The 21,072-nt window shown below is 44.5% G+C and overlaps 1 protein-coding gene across 2 annotated transcripts in view; it reads left to right on the top strand.

Moving 5' to 3' along the window:
- The window catches only part of PSD (pleckstrin and Sec7 domain containing), a 656,537-nt gene that overhangs the window by 311,285 nt on the left and 324,180 nt on the right, over positions 1 to 21,072 (top strand). For both annotated transcript variants that reach the window (XM_078643048.1, XM_078643049.1), the window contains 2 exons: positions 3,830 to 3,910; positions 6,535 to 6,647. In XM_078643048.1, the coding sequence (XP_078499174.1) occupies positions 3,830 to 3,910; positions 6,535 to 6,647 (194 nt within the window). The remainder of the gene's footprint in view (positions 1 to 3,829; positions 3,911 to 6,534; positions 6,648 to 21,072) is intronic.

Here is a 21,072-nt window from a genome sequence, read left to right as displayed (position 1 = left end):
CAGGGGATACATCACCGGGGGTGGCATATCCAAACTAGTGTCCCGCGAGGGGAAGAATATAACAAGAAACTGCGGGGTGGCAGCGCGCGTGTATGCGAGGCTGGGCGCTGATCGGGCTGTTGTAGAAGTGACGTATGTCGCGCATGAGCCTACATAGGAAAAGCGCTGAAGTAGAGTCAGAGCATATTCGGTAAGTAAGGTGTTCATAAAGAGGATACAATCCAGTCACATATCACTCGGAGTTGCTAGGTCGTCCATCCAGGAGAGCGTCCATTGTTTGCGTGATGACCAGGGGGGAAGAGGCCTGACCTATTCCCGACATTGTGCCATCACTGTCACGGTCTTTCTCCGGAGTGAAGAGGTGTGGCTGGCGTTCCAAGTCTGGAGCTAGGGGTGACGAGTGCAGTTCAATCCCCGCTCTCAGGGCATCTCGTCGTTCTCGCATGATCTGCGTTAAATCAGGCGATCTCGAGGGGGATGATCAATGGCTCTTGGAAGGGCTCGCTTGGGGGTGCTTCAAACCATGTCTCCTGGATCTCCGCGAGCGACTGTTCTGGTCCCGTTGGGCTCCCGCCTTGGGTAGTAATGGGCAGTGGAGCTCAGTCCAATCTTGCGCTTCCTCGGCGGTGACGAAGAAGATGGCCTTACCCCTGTGTAGGACCTTGAGGCGGGCTGGAAACAGCAAGGAGTATTGGACATCGTTTGCACGGAGGCGCCTCTTGACCTCGAGAAATGTGGACCTCTGCTGCTGAACCCCTCGAGCATAATCCGGGAACACCATGACATGCTGGTCCTCCACCTGTAAGGGGCCTGCCGCCGGGCCACGCGGAGCACCGCGTCGCGGTCACGGAAATGCAGGAACTTGGCTAACATGGGTCTAGGAGGGAAGCCTGGTCTTGGCTCCCGGGCGGGGACCCTGTGAGCTCGTTCAATGGAGAAGAACGCCGAGCGTTCCGCTTCGGGGTGAAAGATCTGGTCCATGACTCCATATAGTTCAGGGGGTCTGAGTTCTCAATTCCCTCTGGAAGGCCCAGGACGCGGATGTTACAGCGTCTCGACCGTCCCTCCAAATCGACTGTGCGCTCTTCAAGGGCCGCCACGCGGCGCAGGACCTCCTGTAGCTCTGTCCCCTGCGCCTTCACGGCGGGTTGTAGGTCGGTCAGTATCTTCTCTCCCTCCGTCACTCTGTCCGCTAGTTTGCGGTGATCGTCGCGGACCAAGCTGATGTCCGTCGAGAGGGTGCCCAAACGTTCCTCCATCGATAGTCGGGACATCTCTATGGCCGCCAGCACCTGGTCCAGCTTTGCCGATAAGGTGGGGTCCGTTTGTGGCGCATGAGTTTGCGACCAGGTCCGGGTGTGAGGCATATTCTCGGGGGCCGTTTCAGGGATGGCGGTCGTCTGTGTGCCCTTTGGTTTCCCCATGCCGACAGCAGGTGGGGTGCTGTGAGTCAGTGAGGGCAGGGAGAGGCGGGCTCTTCGAGGAGGGGTCCCTCGAGCAGACCCACGCTAGGGGAGGATGCTAGGGCACGGCAGGTGCAGGGTGGCCAAGGGCTAGCCCACCAGGTACCGGGCTCTCGAGCGGTGAAGTGCTCGCACTTGAATGGTGGAGCAGGGGCGCAGGCTGCGGGGCCCCCCTGCTGGCTGTTCAGATCCTCCAGGCGTAAGTAGCAGGAGCGTGAGGGAGGCGCGCGGTGATCCGGGGCTCCAGAGGTGCTGCCGGGAGCCCCTCAGACGCCGTCCCTCTCAAACGAGTATGGGCGCCATGTTAAGGTCAGGCACCACCGGGAAACAGGCGTCGGGTGGTCGTGGAGGGCGCCCCAGTCACACAGGCAGTCCCCGCTCCGTGCCTACCTCCGGCGACGGGCGTAGCGATGTTGGTCGGCCCCGCGGACCGCCCGGCGCGGCCACCGGGGATCGGGACGCAGCAGGGGTGAGTCCTCGGAGTGGCGGGACGGCTCCTGTAGTCGGGGGGGTTGTTGCAGCGATGGGACGTAGCAGCGCCCAACCCCCGCTGGTCTCGCCGCCCGATCCGGGAAATCCTCTGGCGGTCACCGCACTGCTGTGCTGAGGGAGTCTCGGGGAGAGCAGTGTCACCGGGTCGTGGCCGCCATCTTGGGTCTCAGTGTGCGGCTCCGGCGGGAGCAAACACGGAGGAAATTCGCCCCTTCCAGCGCCGGCAGAGCCACTGTGGTTGGCGCTCCGGGGTACAGGGGTGCTCCGGTCAGTAGTTTTGCGTGGAGAGGCCCACGGCGATCCTCGGGTATAGATATATTGTTAGCCCGATCGCGTAGCCTCAACAAAACACGGCCGCCATCGTGGCTTGCGTAGCCACGCCCCATTGGATTCCGATGTTGCTGAGGCGTTGTACTAGGGTGCGGTGGCAGACAGTGTCGAACGCGGCGGAGAGGTCCAGGAGGATGAGGGCCGCTGTTTCCCCGTTGCCGAGCAGGGTTCGGATGTCGTCAGTGGCTGCGATGAGGGCGGTCTCGGTGCTGTGGTTGGCTCGGAAGCTGGACTGCGAGGGGTCGAGGGATCCGTTCGTCTCGAGGAAGGCGGCAAGCTGTCGGTTGACGGTCTTCTCGATGACTTTAGCAGGAAACGGGAGGAGCGAGATGGGGCGGTAGTTCTTGAGGTCGGTGGGGTCTGCTGATGGTTTCTTCAGGAATGGCAGGGATGACATGTACAAAGGGAGTACTCATTGAGTGAATCAGAAATGCTCCATTCTACTACTCTCTTCCCTTGGGCACCTCATGCTATGTGCTCAGTTCTGCTTTTGACAGTTCTTTCTTCCTTCTACCACCCACATGCAGCTACTGTCTTCTGTACTAAAGGCTCTACCCTCCTCCTCGAATCTTCTCCAGTCTGCTTTAACCTTCTCCACCGTTCTCCTACTGTCATCCCTCCTCATGCATCCTCACACCTGCTTCTACCTCCACCTTCCCATACCTAACCCTTCTCCTAGGGGCTCTCTTACACCATCCCTACTTGATTCAATCTATTTCAACATCTCCCCATCTACCCAGGCTTCCTTGGAACGCCGAGGGGTCCTGGAGCAATGTTCATCTTTCAGTACAGGGAATTACTCTGAAATCACCCGGCTCTTGCCACTCCAGACACGCTCTTCTGTAAGGAAGAATGAGGATGGACCGGATATAGATCATCCCACATTAACTTTGTGCATGTTCTTAGTGGCATTTTTATCTCAAACCATTTTGTAATTAGAATTGAGAAGAAATGCTTGCTTGACCCTGTGTTGCAACTAGGTTACTGTTTCACATCGGCTATGTTGTTATGGTAGTTAGTTTATTAATTAATTTAAGTTAACTAATAAATTCAGACATGTTGGTGGCTTGTGGCATGCGAGACTGGCGGTGTCAAGTGCCTTCATTATGCCAACACTAAATAATACTATGATAATACTTAATAATATGGAATCCATGTGCCCTACAAGTGTAAGATTTGGAGAATTTGAAACTGTTTTGCTTTTTAATGCCCTCCAAGGACAGCACATCGATCACCACTGAGCCTAAAGTGCTTTGATGGCCGTATCTGTGCAGTCTTGAGTGCTTAGTCACTTAACCCCCAAATAAAATATGTAGAAGATTTAATATTAGAAGAGTGTAGTTTTTTGGTTATTCATTAGCAGCAGCTGTGATTGTTTGTTACCAAATTTGATCATGTGACATTTGCCAATTGTTTGCCATTATAAAGCACAAAGTAATTCAAATACTGTGCTTTCCTTTTGCTTCCTTTCCTTTCCTTTCAGTTTTTGTTTCTTGATTATTGAGATTTAACTTAACACAAATATCTTTGTCTTTCTTTTTCAGTAACGAGTTCAGTAAGATGGTGGCAGAGGAATACTTGAAGTTTTTTGTGTTCACCGGACTTTCCCTTGACCAGGCCTTAAGGTGGGTTTCCTGCTTGGGCGTGAAAATGACAGAGGCGTTGATCCTGGTAGCTTTGATCGCCATTCTGGCATGGAAGTGACAAGGAAATCCGTGGCGTGGGCTTGCAACATAAGTAAACTAAAAACCTCCATCCATCAAGTGAAGGAGGTCTTGGGTGGGTCCTTAAGATGTGTTAAGGATTTCATAATACAGACATATGCACGGTTGTATGTCACATTATAATCTACCACTTTATCGACTACCACTGTCATGAAGTTATGCATATATAGGCACGTATAGATTTACCATTCTTAGCTCGACATTTACTTACCTTGCCAACATAGTAGTAGTTGGACCACCTTATTGTGACCCCCTGACCCCACTACATTCACTGGACAGGTTTAGATTGGCAGAATTTGTTGCCATAATCTTGGCATCAAGGTATTACAGTAAATATCATTACTTGTGTTTTGGTGGTTCTAATGAAGTTTGCTTACTGTTGATTTGGGGTTGAAGAATTGAATGAGCTGCAGTGTGCCACCATAATGATCTCTACTGAGACACCACTATGTTGGGTCAGTGCATTCAATCCTCAGACTCCTCACTGAAAGATCACCATTCCACCCCTGCTGCACCACCTTTTGAAGAAGAATATGAAAACCTATTGTGCCTCTGCATCCTTACACTACAGACCCACAGCTCCAGGCTATAAACCCACAAAGTAGTATGGCCTACAGGCATGCACAATGTGAAGGGCTTACTGTTTTCCTGCCATGAAGTTACATAAAGGACGGCCCATGAGGTTCAACTCCAACACATGAGGTTCTCCATGTATGCACACCTAGAAACCACCCTGAAAATCCTATTCAATGGCATTTAGAGCGCAATGTGAAATACCAATTTAAAAATAGTTGTTTTTCTCATTGCAGATTGGACGAGGATTATGTTCTGCAGTGATCTTAGTCTCATAAAGTGTCACACCACACACCAATTTTTTGTTTTCTTCTCAAAGGAAGAGTCATAGGAAACGGCATTAGTGTCAAAGTGTAAAGTTTAATGGGGGTTATTGCCTTCACACCATCGTTACTGCCAAACCTCGAGTGTTGCTGTGAGTATGGTAGTATACAGGAGTCCCTTACATCCTACTGAAGGGGCAACAGCTCTGAGGGGGAGAAAGAAGCCTAAATCTACTCTGATATAACATGATTTGGTAGGATGAACGACCACCGAAAATTAAAAAAACACTCAAATCTTATATTCTAGTTACATTTTATTCCTCTTAATTCTGTGATTCGCTGTAATTAGTAGAGGAGAGAACAGAATTGAATGTAATCTTCGGAGAGGTCACAATTACGTTTTTAGTTCCCAGAATTCAAAGCATATGTTCTTGACCACCCTTTAATGCCGTGTCACAGCATCTACTTGCTTGTGGTGGGTAATATTTTTCCTCGGTGTGCTGTACTTAGTTAAAGGTTAGTTACTGTGCCAAGCTTAGCCATTCTAGGCAATATACGTGTAAGCTTTATGAACTTGGGCCAAACATGGTTGAAACCAATTGCCCTGTTTTATTCCCAACTTCGTTAAAATTTATTAACGACAGCGTAGGTTTTTAAATAATTTTTTATCTTAATTATATTGTATTTTCCGTGGACAGTACATTAAAATTAATTGGCTCAAAGATTATTTGAGAAAAAGTAATGAACTTTGAGAGCTTGAGCCATGTTCCTGCATTACTTTTAAATGAACGCCTGACATAGAACTGTATTTAAGCTATTGGCCACTGTGTTGTCTTTACCTATGTTTCAATGCATCCTACTTCTTTGCCTGAAAATTTCTCTCAATCGTTTGGAGCATACATACAGGCAGCATCATTTTCATGAATTTGAAATCCCCTTGGAATGGCATTTTTACAGCAGTAGGCAGGCCACAAACCATATCCTCTGCTGTAAAACCAGAGGAGATAAAAGCAGGCAAAGAGCTTGGCGGGGCAGCTGTTACACCCTTCTGGGCTTCCCGAATTCATCATTGAATATAACACTATGATCTCACATCCAGGAGTCCACAGTAGTAAGATTTTAGGGTTTAGGAAGAAGTGAGAGTGGGTTACCAGCTAAAAGAATGCTTTTCAGAGAGTTCCTCCAGACTCCATTATGGTCAAGGAGTGAGACTTTTCCCTCAAAGTTGACGCTCAGAGACTGAGATTGTGTTCCAGGGTGTGTAATCACACACAATGCGTGAGATTGTGTTCTAGTCTGTGAGACTCATACCTAATAAGTGAGAGTGCTCGACAGACTATGGCCTGGCACTCAGTAAGGGAGACTTGATGTACCTGGTAGTGTGGTGAACACTGAGTGATGGTGGGATTGGACACACGAAGCAGCAGTCTACGGCTGAAAGTGAGCTAGTGCTAGTTATTTAGTTGTGCAGCTTTTACATGGCGCAGATTGGTCTTCGGACTCTTGATGTGGTCTGAAAGCCCAACCCATGCCAACCGCATGTTGGTGGTGAAAATCTGTTGGCCAGATTTGTTTTTCATATAGGGGGATGCGATGTGAGTGAGTGTCGAGAATGTAAGGATTAAAGGTATGTGATGGTTGAAATCAAGCCTCTCAGGATGAATAACCTGCTTTCTTCTCCCCTTGCAGGACATTTCTACGAGAACTTGCCCTCATGGGAGAGACTCAGGAGAGAGAGCGAGTCCTGGCCCACTTCTCCCAGCGCTATCATCAGAGCAACCCGGACATGATCTCCTCTGAGGGTGAGCGGGCTACCTGCCGACACATGCGGATGTAGTTGTCATGTTTGTGAGAGTACGCATGTCCTGGCATGTGCATACGAAGTTAACCAGACTCAGTTCAGTTGAGCTGAAAACATATGGATGATTATGACTGAGTACATTAACACTTGAAAGATAAAGCAGAAAGAATGAGCACCGCACACAGCCGTTCACTGGTGAATGGGTAGTGTGCACTAGTGTAATCATTCTTGAAACATTTTACCTATGCCTGTTTAATCCACTGAACTTTGCACCATTCCAATGGTGGATTCCATTCCTCCTTCCCCAACACGCACCCACCACAATTCGGTAAAACACATGCAGTTTTTAAAATCTATTTGAAGTTTTGCAATGTGCATACAAAACCTCTATAAACAGACGAAAAATAACAAATACATTATAAATGCTTCTATAGTGAGAAGAGAACTGCGGTTTTACTTGAACGATCGATATGTAATAGTTCAGAAAATTCAAATTCACCATTTTAACAAAGATAATCATGTAAAAAAATAAAAGAGAATAAATAACATTTCAAAAGGAACGTAAAATCAAAATAAAATTCATATGAGGCCTAATAATAAAAACAGTGAAGCCTAGACTGCACTAAAGGAAGAAGAGGACAAACAAATATAAAGAGAACTAAAAACATAAAGTAACTGAGAATCTGACGCAAGAAACTTCATAATGTAAATGTGAGAGGTTATACATTCAAAGCACTAGAAGAGGAAACTTTGAGATTTTGAAAAAACAAATGGGGGAATGTATTTTCACTTTGGCTTACATTGAAGCAGAGGCAGTTTCAGACGGGATACAGTTAAAAAGAAGACATTTTGGGCTTTAAGAATCGGGAGTCTCACGCCTGAATCGGGGCTGTTGGCATCATTGTATTATTTATCAGGGAGGGAGAAACTAATAGTGACACATTGGAAGAGGGTATGGCAGAAGAGGATGGCCTTATTATATCTGTCCCTGTATATTAATGTGGAGAGATCGGGACTTAACTAATGATACTGACCGGCATCTCTCCATGAATTAACAATAACAAGTTAAGCTCCATGGAATGGGGAATAACTGCCCGGACCAGGATTTACCAGGTCATGCATGCATTTCCGAAGTCCTGCGTCTCTCCCCTCCAGGGCAGACGCTTCCCACTGGACGCTGATGCCTATTACTCCCACTGGGTACCATGGAACGTGGTAGCCAAGAGCTGAAGATGACAGGAGTGGGGAAGTGAGTGCACAGAGTCCAACTGCCGTCAGTTTTGTTTCTGAGCTGGGTTGGGGAAATCTGTAGCCACGAGTACAGGAGCTCAGGAGAGGAGCCAGGGGGCCACTACTAGCCATAGCTCCTCTGGGCATAACCTGGTGTTCTGGCATACAGCAGTAGTGAGTTGGCATTGATTGGGGTAGTGGAGCAAGGGCATAGAACCTCTTGGCCACCATTTTAAATTCGGTCAGTGACAATGAAGATTAGGACCACGAGTGCCAGGGACTTGGGCAGAGAGCCATCCTCAGACACAACTCCTTTAGACTGTTCTATGGTACTTTTGAACCTGTACCTCTTATGCAATTAAGCTACTTCAGTACCCCAGAGGGGGCAGCCTGCCCAGCAAGGGAAGGCCTGGTGTGCAGCCCCTAGAAGCAGACATGATATCACCAGTGGGAGAGGACGTGGGACAGAGAGCAGGATCTGTTGTCCTCCACACATTGATGAGGTGACACCAGCGAGACCTGGGACAAAACGCACAGGAATGGACCTCTTCGGCTGTGCAAGCTGACAGGCCCCGTGCACTGTAATCGAGGAGCTGAGACCAAGAGTGCAGTCAGAGATTCCCTCACTATAGAAGCCAGGTGACCATACATAGGAGAGAGACTTCAAAGACATATCTATCCCCAGTGACTCAAAGTAGGTCTGCAGGCAAAAGTCAATGTGGAGGAACTATGCTGGGATTTAGATGGTTGGGATAGGCTGTGGGCTGGCATGGGAGGCCCTTGGTGATTCTACTCACCCCAGATATTGAAATAGAACTACAATGGTGATGATCCTGCCCCTTTTCTCCCTATGCAATCCACGTAGATGGCAAGACCCACCAGAGAGTGCAGTCGCCTACCATACCTTCCGGGTACAGCAGAGCCAGTGAACCCAGTGTCATTCGAAGGTGCCTTTTCTTGCACACTTAACCAGCACACCGGATACACTAGTCGCGCCTTGCGTTGTGGAAACATAGACAGAAACTTTGCAGTGAGGGTTCTCTGCTTCCTCAACCAACCTGCAAGGGATGCTCGTTAACTGTATTCTGGTGACACTCAACGGGGATAAACCCTTCTCTCATTCACAGCCATGGATTCTGGCAGGCTCAAGAAAGACTCTTTTATCAGGGATCCGTTAACTGCTGAAAGCACCAAAGGCGATAAACCCGCTCCTCAAGACATCACCAGAAGGAGTAGATGATAGAAGCATACAGCTAGCCATCCTGCAGGATTTCCTTGAACGGTTTCTCTCAGAAATAAAGTCAAAGGTCAGCACGATTCGAACGGATTTCAAGAAATATCTTAAGGCGACCCAAAAGTAAGTCACTAAAGTAGGAGTGATGGTCGAAGACATGGATGCTAGATCAAAAGAAATCCGCCATCTTGGAAGAAAACTGCTCTACGTAGAGGGTCATATGGCAGACTTTCAATTTAAACAAGAGGACCTCGAAAACAGGTGAGAGTAGGGTAGGAAAAATGGCGTGCTACTAGGTGGATAAACATGCTGTCGCTTCTTTTACATAGTTGAAGATGTGACATGGGATGGGAGGGTGATGTTATTGTGCTCTGGGGGGCTGGGGAGACGGTTACTGATGGCTTTTATTGTCTTCAGATAGTTCCTATTCCAAATGGGAACCTCTTAGTCTGGAATCTGCTTCTCGATATGGTTGTAAGGATACAGAATGGTGCTGTGTTGATAGTGGAGAGAGAAAGAAGGGGTTTGATGAAATAACAGCACGGAAACGTGAAGACTGCGAGGAGACAAAATGGTGAAAATAGTGAGCCTAAATGTCTGAGGCCTTGACTCTCCAGTTAAACGGAGAACGATATTCAACATCCTGAAAGAAGCAGATTGGCCTAGACTCACTTCTGATTTTTCCCTTGACAATTGATCTCATCCCCAACACAAAACAGCAGGGATGGCAATTCTGCGCTACGGTGCTGTTCCAGTCGCAATAATGAGAATTATTCCAGACCTAGCAGGGAGCATGTTGGGGCTAATAATTGAAATAGCACATATCCCTTACACAATCGTATATGCCCCCAACACAGGAGGGTTGTCCGAATTCCCTCATCACAGATATCCTAGGATATGCAGAGGGGTAAGTTTTCATATTGGGGTTGGGGTCTCAATTTAATAATGTATAGCCGGGGAGACTGTTCCAAACAATGCTTTGATGGCACAACTCCAGCCAGCCAAGGTTGAAAGGTGGCCCTTTAAGATGCATGAGGGAAACACATTGGGATGCCGTGGATTCTACCGTTTACTCGCACTCACACAATGTATAAGCCTGTCTTAACCATTTCCTCCTAAGCTCCAGTCTCATGTCTAACATACACACTGTCCATATTGGCCATCTATCTATGTTTGATCATGTTCCTAGCACACTACAACTGAACAGTCCTCTGCACCCATTTTGGGACAGTACATGGCTATTGAAAGGCTTTCTTCTCCAGTAGTTTGGGATGACCTAAAAAGGCTACAGCTGACAGTGACATGCTGGACATAAAACCATCCACTCTTTGGGACAGTCTCAAGACGTGCTTCCTAGGCTCTTAATCTCTAATGCTTCAGGTTGGAGGAAAAGGATTTTCGAGCAACGACAGGAGTTGAAAACTGAGCTCAGACATCTAGAGACCAAGCAACGAACTGCCTCGGCTAAAACGTGGCACAAAATCACTGACTGTTCTACCTTCTCTAGAGAGAGCCTTAGATTTAGATAAAGCTGAATATTCCTTACTCCATAGTAATAAAAGTATTAGTCTTCTAGTAATATGGCAGGTAAACATTTGGCCTCTCAACTAAGGGAAAAAGTGGCCTCAAACAGAGTGCAGGCAATTACGTCAGCCACATGAAAGCTAGTCTCTGAAGATAGAGCAGTCTCAGGAGTATTTTGAGCCTTTATCAGGCCCTTTATACCAAAGAAGTTGCCTCATTATTGACCATAGTCTAATACCTAAGCTCTCATTTACAATGTATTCTCATTAAATATCAGGTAGACCTCCTTGAGTCACCCATAACCACAGAAGAGGGAATGGCCTCCTTCAAAACTTTGAAACTGAGGAAGGCTCTGGAGCCAGATGGCTACTCGGCCCTTTTACATAAGACTGTTGGCTCAACTCTGGCTCCTACGCTTTCCAGTATATGTAATGAGTCTGGCACATTGGGGCGCTATGAGAGATGCCTCTATTTTTGTAATACCCAAGTCAGGAAAATATCTCATGAAATGTGCCTCTTATAGGCCAGTTTCTGTATTACTCAAATAGATGTGAAGATGTTTACGGAATCTTGGCTACCAGATTGGCTTCATACCTTCCAGGCTTAGTAGACCCAGATCAGTCAGGATTCATCCCGGGATGACAATACAGCGACAATACGAAGAAAATTGTTCATATTTTAGAACGCACACAGAAAAAGAGGGCTAGCAATCTTCTACTTGCTCTCAGTGCCAAAAAGGCATTCTACAAAATCATCTGGACCTGCATGTCTAAGGTTGTGAAGAAAATAGGCTTAGGTACTCGCTTTCTTCTGTGGGTATTGGATAGTTACAGATCCCCTATGGCACATATGAAAGTTAATTGTATTAGATTGGCCCCATCTATGTTGAGAGAGGCACAAAACAGGGCTGCCGGCTCTTGCCTCTTTTATTTGCCCTTACAATGGATCCCGTGGCAAATGCTAATTGACGAAGGGTGGAGACAGAGGGAGTTACAGGTTGAGAAGAGGACTATAAGCTGAATATGTTTTATTCTGGTATTGTTGAATACACCTTTATTCTGGTATTGTTGAATACACCTGCCATCACTACAAATAGACAACCTGCAGAAGCTTATAGACCTAGAGTGCACTCACTTACATACCAGGGGATATAAATAATTTGTCTGTGATGCAGGTGGTGCAGTTAAATTATTGGCCGATCTTAAGCATCTAATCTCCAGTTGGCGATTAAACTATTTTTCATGGTTGGGTAGGCTAGTCACCATTAAAATGATGGGTTTGCCAACTTGTTATACCTGTTCCAGACTATCCCACTGCCAGTTGCAAGAACTTTCTTTACATAAGTACACAATTTAAAAAATAACTACATATGGAGTGGAATGTCTCCTTGAGTAGCCAATACGATACTTCATAAACCTGGAAGCCAGGGAGGCCTTCAGTCTCCCATATCCTCTCATACTTTAGAGCAGCTCAATTGAGGTATTTAGTAGATTGGGAAAAATAGATGTATCAAAACAATGTGCTATGTCGTATACTTAATAGCAGCTGCACCACTTTGGCAAATCGCGTGGTTACATAAACACCAAATAATCATCCATGTTACTAGTGACTTTTTCAGTATGGGATGGTGTTTTGTACTTAGAGGATAGACCACTTTCCCAATCCCCTATACTTCTGCCTGTTTCAGCACAGACTTCACTCCTGCAGTGGGGCAAACCGATTCCACAAATGAAGATACCAGCAATACATCATAGTAGTCTCTGTATACCAAGCGGGTGTAATCAAACCCTTTGACGACCTAAAGAGACAATACCTCCTACTGGAAAGAGAGAGGTTTGCCAATCTTTATGTGTGTCACTGGGTGCTGCACCCAATGATTAAATCAGAGAAGTCCCGTATATTTACTGAATTTGAAAAATGGCTAAAAGACATGATCGGCATCTCATATCACATAAATATAAATGTATCATGGATTCTAGCTCTTCAGAAAAAAATACCAGAACAACGCAGATGGAGGAAGAGCTAGGCAAAGATATCCCACCCAAACAATGGGAACAGCTGTATGAAAAGGAGCAAATGGCATCTGCAGGTGTAAACATAAGGGACTCATACTATAAAGTTCCAACATACTGGTACCACACATCAGACAAGTTAGCCCTATGGGACAAAACAAAGTCAGATGAGTGCTGGAGAGGTGGTGAAGCTACCCGACACTTTTGCATATTTTGTGGCATGGTTCCACGTTACATAGGTGGTTGAATGGTATGTGGGGACAGCTGGGCCATGCCTTTAAACTAAATATTCCACAAGATCCAGCTGTAGCAATTCTAGGCCTTCTAAAAGTCAATAGTGCCAAAGATGGACAAGTGGATCCTTAAGATGTGAGACACATTAGCACAGGAAAAAATCTCCCTTTCCATAGATCAGAGGCGCAGCCAATATGAACCTGTTTGTGCCCCATATATAAATATCCTCTCTCAGCAATTGCCAGTCTTAACCTTTCCCAGGTACTTGTTTATATTGAGACTTGTCGCCGAAGACTCTCGTCAGGACCCAAGCACACATTTGCAGGAACAGAGAGATATGTAATACTATAGACCGATTTTGTACTGTCAAAACCCAACAGCTAGGGGAGGACATAAGCATTAGTCATCATGGGGGAGGACTCGTGTGTTGAGTTTCTTAAAATATACTTTTAAATGCTACTCATTGATTTTGCATTTTGATTTTTGCAGCTGGTTCACGCCGGCTGGTAAGTTGTAGGCGCGAGTATGTGTAAGCATTTAGAAAATTATAAAAATAGTTAAACCAATGGCGGTGGATGGCCACAGCAGGTGGGTGTGTGGTTGCTGTTGAGCGGTGAGATTGGTGGTGGGGTGGGCGTTGGGAAGGTTCCTGGGCTGCTTAAAGAGGGGGTGAGTTGGGGACTGGACTGATCATATCTTCACTGCCACCCTAGAACCCCTTTAGGTTTATTGGTTACAGCCCACCCACTTAAACCAGGCCTGATATTCATATGTCTAGTAATTCCTGGTGTGTGAACACTAGGCTACTCTGAATTTCCTGAAGTAGTATTCATATAGTCGCTGGGGATACTACTACAGCAGATTCATATTGAGGGTCAAAGGGCTGTAAAGGGTGAGAGATGCAAGGAAGCGGCTTCTGAGGTCACAGATTGTTTCCTGCATCACTTCTCCATCAGTAAACAGGGCTCTATTGAATACTTGAATTTCCTTGTTTCTTTTATAGTCAGCACAAACAGATCATGGGTGCTGGCACACTCCATTTCCTGCTTCAGAGTTAAGGGGCGGAAAACAGTGAGTCAGTGAAGCACAAAAGTGAGGATTTGTTATAGACATAAAATATAAAAGACAGTTTGCTAAAGAAAAAAAACTCAGTAGTCAACACAAAAGAGCTAAAATATCAGATCAAATGCTAATAAAAAATTAAAGTTACGAAGTGTTTCCTCAAAGAGGCTCTCTCTGGCCTGTGCCTTTTTTTGTGCGCCCATAATATGTTGCATCCTGCTGTTCCTCTTAACTTCTTGGGAATTACTTTCACTTGCCTAAGATTGCGGTCTCCAACCAATGGGGCACCCCTCCCTTATAGATCTCATCACCATATGCAAAAAAAAGCGCATTACTTACTGTTCTGTGCCTTCAGTTTCCATTCAGGAAGCCTTATTTAACACTTTTTGATTGACATGTGATTTTCCACTACACTGCACATTTCTCCCGATACCCTTGATTCCTCAACTGCAACAGTAGCTTCACTAAGACCAGTCACAAGTCCTTATGGTCTCCTTTATGTGTTTATTCCCTGACAAGCTAGTACTGATAACAAGTGCTGCCTTACTTCCCGAAGTAGTTACCCTCTTCCATTTGGGCAGTCCATTACTTTCTTCAAGTTTTCCCATCCACCCCAACCCCTTGTAGGAGGAGGAGAGGCTGCAAAGGCTGGGCTCTCATAGGTCAATCATCTACTCTGTCAACAGGACCAAAGATTTTTGACCTGATGACAACTAGAAAGGCAGAAACGTCCAGAAAAGTACCCTGTCTCAGTGGATAATACGCTGTATTAAAATCTGTTATTTTGTTATTCCCAGGCCAAAAAGGAACCCCCAGATGGTAACAGAGCTCATCCTACCACAGTAAAGGCGCCTTTTATGGCATTGTCCAGGGGTGCCTATTGCAGAATTATGTGGTTCTGCAATGTGGGTTTCACTTGGAAGTACGAAGAGATGGTCATTTTGCTTATTCTGTGCTACAGAACTTTCTGGTGTGACAATTCCTTAGACCCACTACCTGGGAGGGCCATTGCTTGTGTATCTTTTCAAAAGTTGTGGAGTCTCCAGTGAGAACATCCATCAGAAGAACACATTACTTATGCTTGGCAAGCAGCTTTATGGTGGAAAGTCTAGATGCAGATTTGTCACTGATTCCACCTATCTCCCAATTCTTAGGAATGGTCAAAGTTGTAACTTTAATAAGGGTCGAAATTTGATTGTAACTCTCCATATCCATTGTGGAATTGCTGTCAGCCTTATCTCTAACTCAAGGTGCTTAGAAAATAAAATGGACGCAGATCTACGCAGATCTCTGGTATGGCGCCCAGGATCTGGAACGCACTTCCTCCTCAAACGAGGCTCATCTCCTCCTCCCTTCTTTTTAAGAAAGAAGTCAAAAATATCCTTATGGCTAAATACACTTGAACAATTCGTTTGATTTACATTGCGTCGAACAGTATAACCAGTATTTTATTATGATATAGCCTATATATTCCTATGCACGTGTGTTTTGACTTATATTTCTCTATTATTTACATCGTTCTGATGACCTACGCTCCAACTATGCCATGCTACCTCATACCTGTACTATACGTAATATTTTTGCTATGTACATGAACTTGATGATCTACCTCCCTACTATGCCCTCTTGTTCCCCTACTCCCCCTACCTGCCTGTGTAAAGCGCTCTGTTATCTGCAAAGATCTTGTTCGCGCTATATAAAACTTTCAAAATAAAATAAATAAAAATAAATAAAAAATCTGATATTGGGATGCTGAGTTGTATCTTTATGACTTCGGTAATGTAACATCCAGACTGCTAGCTGAAATCGAAGCAGGTCTGAATGCTCCTACCAGTGCAAGAGAGCAGTTGCAATATTTTCGGATCCACTCTGGCGCCACTGGATATTTAAAAGGTCACTGCTGCAAGAATGATGGTTGCCATTATTTCCAAGTGTAGCGAAATAAATGGGGTTTAGACTTATGTGAGATTTCATACTCATTGCAGGAGACCAAACGCAGCATCAGCAGCCTTATAACGAGGTTGAAACACCAGGATACGGCAAGATGAACCACACTCATTCTTGTAGAAACTGTTATTCACTTTTTTATAACAATTTTTGGGTATTTCAAAAAAACACACAGAGGTCAGACATATATACATGTTAAGCATAGTCAGATAATGAGTTCAGATGTTGTTGCATGCATACTTAGGTCAACATATTCTCACAATAGTTACACACTGGTCATTTGAGTTTAATATCATATGCAGCAGTACAAATAGGTGGAACCTTCAGTTCCAGAACAACCTCTTAGTTCACCAAGTATTTCCCTCCAGGACGTGAGGTCACTCTCTAATTTTGAATTAGTACAAACAGTAGACTTTTCTTCAGCTCGTTACCATCCATAATTCTTTATATAACATGTCATAAGCAGATTGTCTATCCTGCAAGCAATGAATCACAACCATCTGACATTGCATGTGCTTGCGTTCATGATACAATCGAAAACCAAACTATGCTGTGTTTTATATCCATATCATGTGTAGTAGGTCGGGGTTATCAGTTTGGCAACTAAGGCATTCCCAGACAAAGCTCTTGAATAACAGATATAAGAACATAAGGTGCATTGGGAGAAGTCATATGCATTAATTGGCCATCTCTTAGTGTATTCCTGTATTTTTCCCATTCAGCATTCAGGTGTTGTGCACCTCAATTAGTAGAGCTTTGCATGTAGCAGATAGACGGTACCACCCTGCGCCAGCGCTACTATTTCTGTCACTCTGTTCGATTCTGGGTGTCTGCCAGAAAAAACATTCCACGTATCGCAAAGTGCTTTTGGTAATCTAGCAAATGGCAGGAAATGTCCTGCTTTCATACTAAACGGAATACTCGCTTCCTTAAATGTATGATACCGATGGAATAGAGAAATAAGTCTCATATTCACACCTCCGTTATTCAACCAACCTGCTATTTTAATTTCCAGCTAGAGTTTACCTAATTGATATAGATTTTCATTTAGTGTTTGGCTCGCTGCCTGCCGTTTGGAGGGGGCAGCCGGGCTAATAACCTCTTCAGCCCTGGCGGACTATCCCTGCCATGTTTAAATAACTTTACAGCCGCATCCTGTGCAGGTAAGAGTGGTAGGGCCGGGTGTGTGTGTGTGTGGGGGGGTGGGGGTGATTTCGACGGACGATGATGAGGAAATATTAAATAAACACCACTGCCACCCGGCCATACCGCTCATACCTGCACCGGCCGCAGCTGGCTAACTATCTGCCTGGCATAGATTTATGTGCCGTCAGTGGATGACCGCCACTGACCAATTTGCCAATTTATTTTGGGAAAGAAAAAGAAAATAATGACCCTTACTACCTGAGAGTCTTCACCCAGGATTTGGAGATAATTTAAAAAACATTGTCTTCGGTACCAGCTGGCTTTCTCTGGCAATCCCGAACAGAAAAAAAGCAAATCACACTGTAATATCAAAATAGGGCAGATGGCCTGAGACACTCGTCCGAAAGCCTTACCTGTGCAAGTGGCCTAAAAATAACTGTCCACCAGACCCTGGCCTACATGGAGTGGATGGACAATAGGTTTCTTAGTATCGAGTGGGGCATCCTGTCCCATTTCAGCCACATTAATGATACCATATATGTTATTCCATGGTCTCTTAACACAGGGTTTTACACATACTCCTGTGGGGGCCTTCTAACAGTCGACTTTCTCTATCAAACCATTTTTACTGGATCCAGCTATTGTACAGGAAGTACTACAGAATATATTTGCTTGAAGCCTGTTTTGGAATTTGCTTTCTATCACTCTCATTGTAGTTTGACAGGAGAAACAGGTTCTTGTAAAAGAGGCAGAACATGATGCAAGAACAAGGTAAATGTACTTTTCGGGTAATGCAAGTACTAAATGTGACTCTCCCTCGATGACAATACTCACTCTGGCCATCCAGTGGATCATATGAAGGGCTTCAACATGGGTGGTCTGTTAAAATAAAGTAATGATTGCCGGCTCTTGCATAGTTGAGACATCTTGGCACTCAGAGACTTGTTTATCCTGAGGGACTATTTCTGCTTATTAAAGTTTTAGCATTTTTAAGAACCCTTTTTTTGTTCTGTTTTGTGTATTGCAAGTAGACAACCAAATGCTTCTAGGTGATGTCAAATTGAATATCAATTAATTGTATGACCGTAAATAGATGCAGACTTGGAAAAATACAAAAGTGATAAGCCAAATCCAAGAGCTTTACAATATTTCAAAAATGAGCCAAATCCCAAGAGCTTTACAATATTTCAAATACTTACTTGCATGCTTGGGGTATTTTGGCAAATAATTTCATAGGCTTATTGATTGGACCACAAACATTCTGCTACCAACTGAGGTCTGTTTCAGTGTGAATACCAGCAATGTTGGATCAGTCAAAAAACAGAGAAGCAAATCAACACTCTTAGCAGCCAAAAAGGAAGGGTCTCATTTGCAGAAGGCATGATGAGTCAAGCAGAGCTGTTCTAGAGCACCTCAGGAACCGGCTGGCACAAACGATCCAAGATGCAGCGAAGTATGTGTTGCCTGCAGGCTTGTACACCACCGATTGCATAGGGCGTGCTCATGACATAAGTGTTATGTTTAGAAGGCAGGCCTGGATGTGATCAACCTGGTTTTGCAGGGGATGTTCAAGCCTCCTTGATGGACATGCCCTTCAATGGATCCATACAGAAAGTCGACTCACTGCTCGGGTACGTTAAAAATAGTCACACCGCAGCTTGTTCCTTGGGGTTATTGCCCTAAGTCAGAAATTCCACCAGCAGTGTAAAACGTTTAGGGGCTATCCCATAGTATAGCTTATTGGCAATGCCAGTCTTCCCAACAGGTGCAGTAGAAAATCTACCCTTTTGGGGCATAGAGGACTTATTGGCATTGAGTCCGCTCACACCAGCAGGGACAGATATCTTTCAACTCTTCCTCCCATGCTGTATGAGATCCCAAACCACTTTAGTTTTCCCACATTGGCCTACATACAGCTGGTAGATGACAATATACGATATTTCCTTTCCGGCTGGAGATACAGACTGATGTTTTTTTTTTTAATTGTTCAATAGGGTTATGTCTGCCTTTCATTTCATCACCATCTTTTATTCCGACTCCCCACACTAGAGTGATATTCAGAGGATCATGCTGCGATCTGGAAGCCAAGCTTCTGCTGGCCAAAGATTCCATTGAGCAGAAGCAAACTCTCTGAGAGTGGCCATGGGTGCTATTAGCGCTTCCTTCCTTGTACTGAAGGAGGACAAGGGCCTCAGGTCTGTAATAGACTTCCTTCCATTCAATGCCTTTCTGAAGAATCACAAATTAAACTGCTCACCTTGGCTAAGACCCTCTGTTCTCTGGATCTTGGGTACTGGATGGTGTCCCTAGACTTGCAGCACATGTATTTTCATATACCTGTCCTGCAATTCCACAAGTATTATCTGTGGTTTATGGTTGGGTTATAACATTTCTAATTTAGCAGGCTGCCCTTTGGCCTTACCTCGGCCACTCGGCTGTTCACAAAAGTGATGGCAGTGGTCACGGCTCTTCTTCAAATGGTTGGAGATACATGTGTTATACTTTACCGGCAAAGGCAACTGAACTAGACTTTGACAACCCAGTTGACTATCCTTACTACCTTGATCGTCAAGGATTGGTGGTTTGTCCGACAGTTTTACCTACCCAAGCCACCTCTTGACTCACCTCTCTAATGTATTGTCTCAAAATGTTTATTTTGTTATGTATATGTCATCTTGTATCCTTATACCATGTTTTTCAGTACTCTATTCATTCATGTTGTAAAGCGCTCTGATACCCACGGGTCTAGCCAGCGCTATATAAAACTTCTAAATAACTTCTGAAGAAATAAACATTATGGGTCCTAGTGACAAGCTGCATTTTGTAGTATTTTTAGGAGTACTACAATAGTGGTACTAACAGTACTGCAAAATGCTTTTCACAAACCTACAAGTGTAAATCCCCACCTCCTAGACTCCTCATTTTTCGATAATTAGATCCTCAACGCATCTTTGTTTACCAGTTAGTAGTAAATGTGGGAGGGACCAGAGGGATTGGCTCGAAAAAGTGGCATACTTACTACTAAATGGGCAGAGTTTAGGAGAAGTAACGAAGAGTTAGGGAGGGGTTTGGGGAGAGAAGTGCCCTCTTACAGTAGAGAGTAAGCCTATTTCACTTCTAAAGTTACTACAGCCCAAAAAGGGCCCAACGCTGTAGTAAATTACTCCTGCTCAGAGCTGAAGTATGTCCAAGGACTGTGCATGGCCAACCCCTTACTGCAACACCCTCCCATAGAAAATAATGGAGGTAAGGACTTAAAATAATCCTTATAAAATAATGTTAAAATAAATTACTTACAATAGCTGAAATATAAAATACATATAATTTAGTGTTAAAAGATAAATCTCTAAAAATAAAACATTTATTATTTAATTATTAAATATGTAACAACCTTTTATGAATTTATTAATCAATGTAACATTTTTAGTAACATAACATTCAAATACTTTTATTTAGTTCTATACGTCTCTTTTAATAATTATTAATGCATTTAAAAAACATTTTACTCTAGGTAAGATTTTATTTTAATTTAAAGTTCAAAAAATTAAAAGCTAAAAAAATTATAAGGATCTACAGTTTTATTGGCTACAGTTTTTGTATTTACAATTTGCCAGTCATCATGCAACATATCATTCCCAAATCTTGGTGCATATTGTCTCACCCACCTGTCTTGACACCTAGAAGGATACAAGGGTCATCAGCAAATACTTAAAGTCATTCTATGTATTAGGGAGGAGTGAGACCAAAGTTGGAGCTAATGATAAAGCAGAGGTAGTGACATAGCTGAACCCTGGGATATGCCAGGATTAGTTCTACTGAACGACGATTCAAATGTTTCAATAGACACCACTTGCTTGCAAGGTATAGAAAAGTAGCTAATAATTTCACTAAGCTGCTTTAGGAAAATAGACAACCCGCAGAAAGGTTGGTGAAGAAGAGAGAAAGATAACATAATAAATTGTTGCCAGCAAGTGCAGGAGCAAATAATACCAGAGCCAGCTAGAACTGAAGAAGACGAGAACATGTTTGAATTTATA

This window comes from Lissotriton helveticus, chromosome 5_1 (assembly GCF_964261635.1).
Source record: "Lissotriton helveticus chromosome 5_1, aLisHel1.1, whole genome shotgun sequence".
Lineage (NCBI taxonomy): Eukaryota > Metazoa > Chordata > Amphibia > Caudata > Salamandridae > Lissotriton > Lissotriton helveticus.
This window is presented reverse-complemented; position numbering and strand designations above follow the sequence as displayed.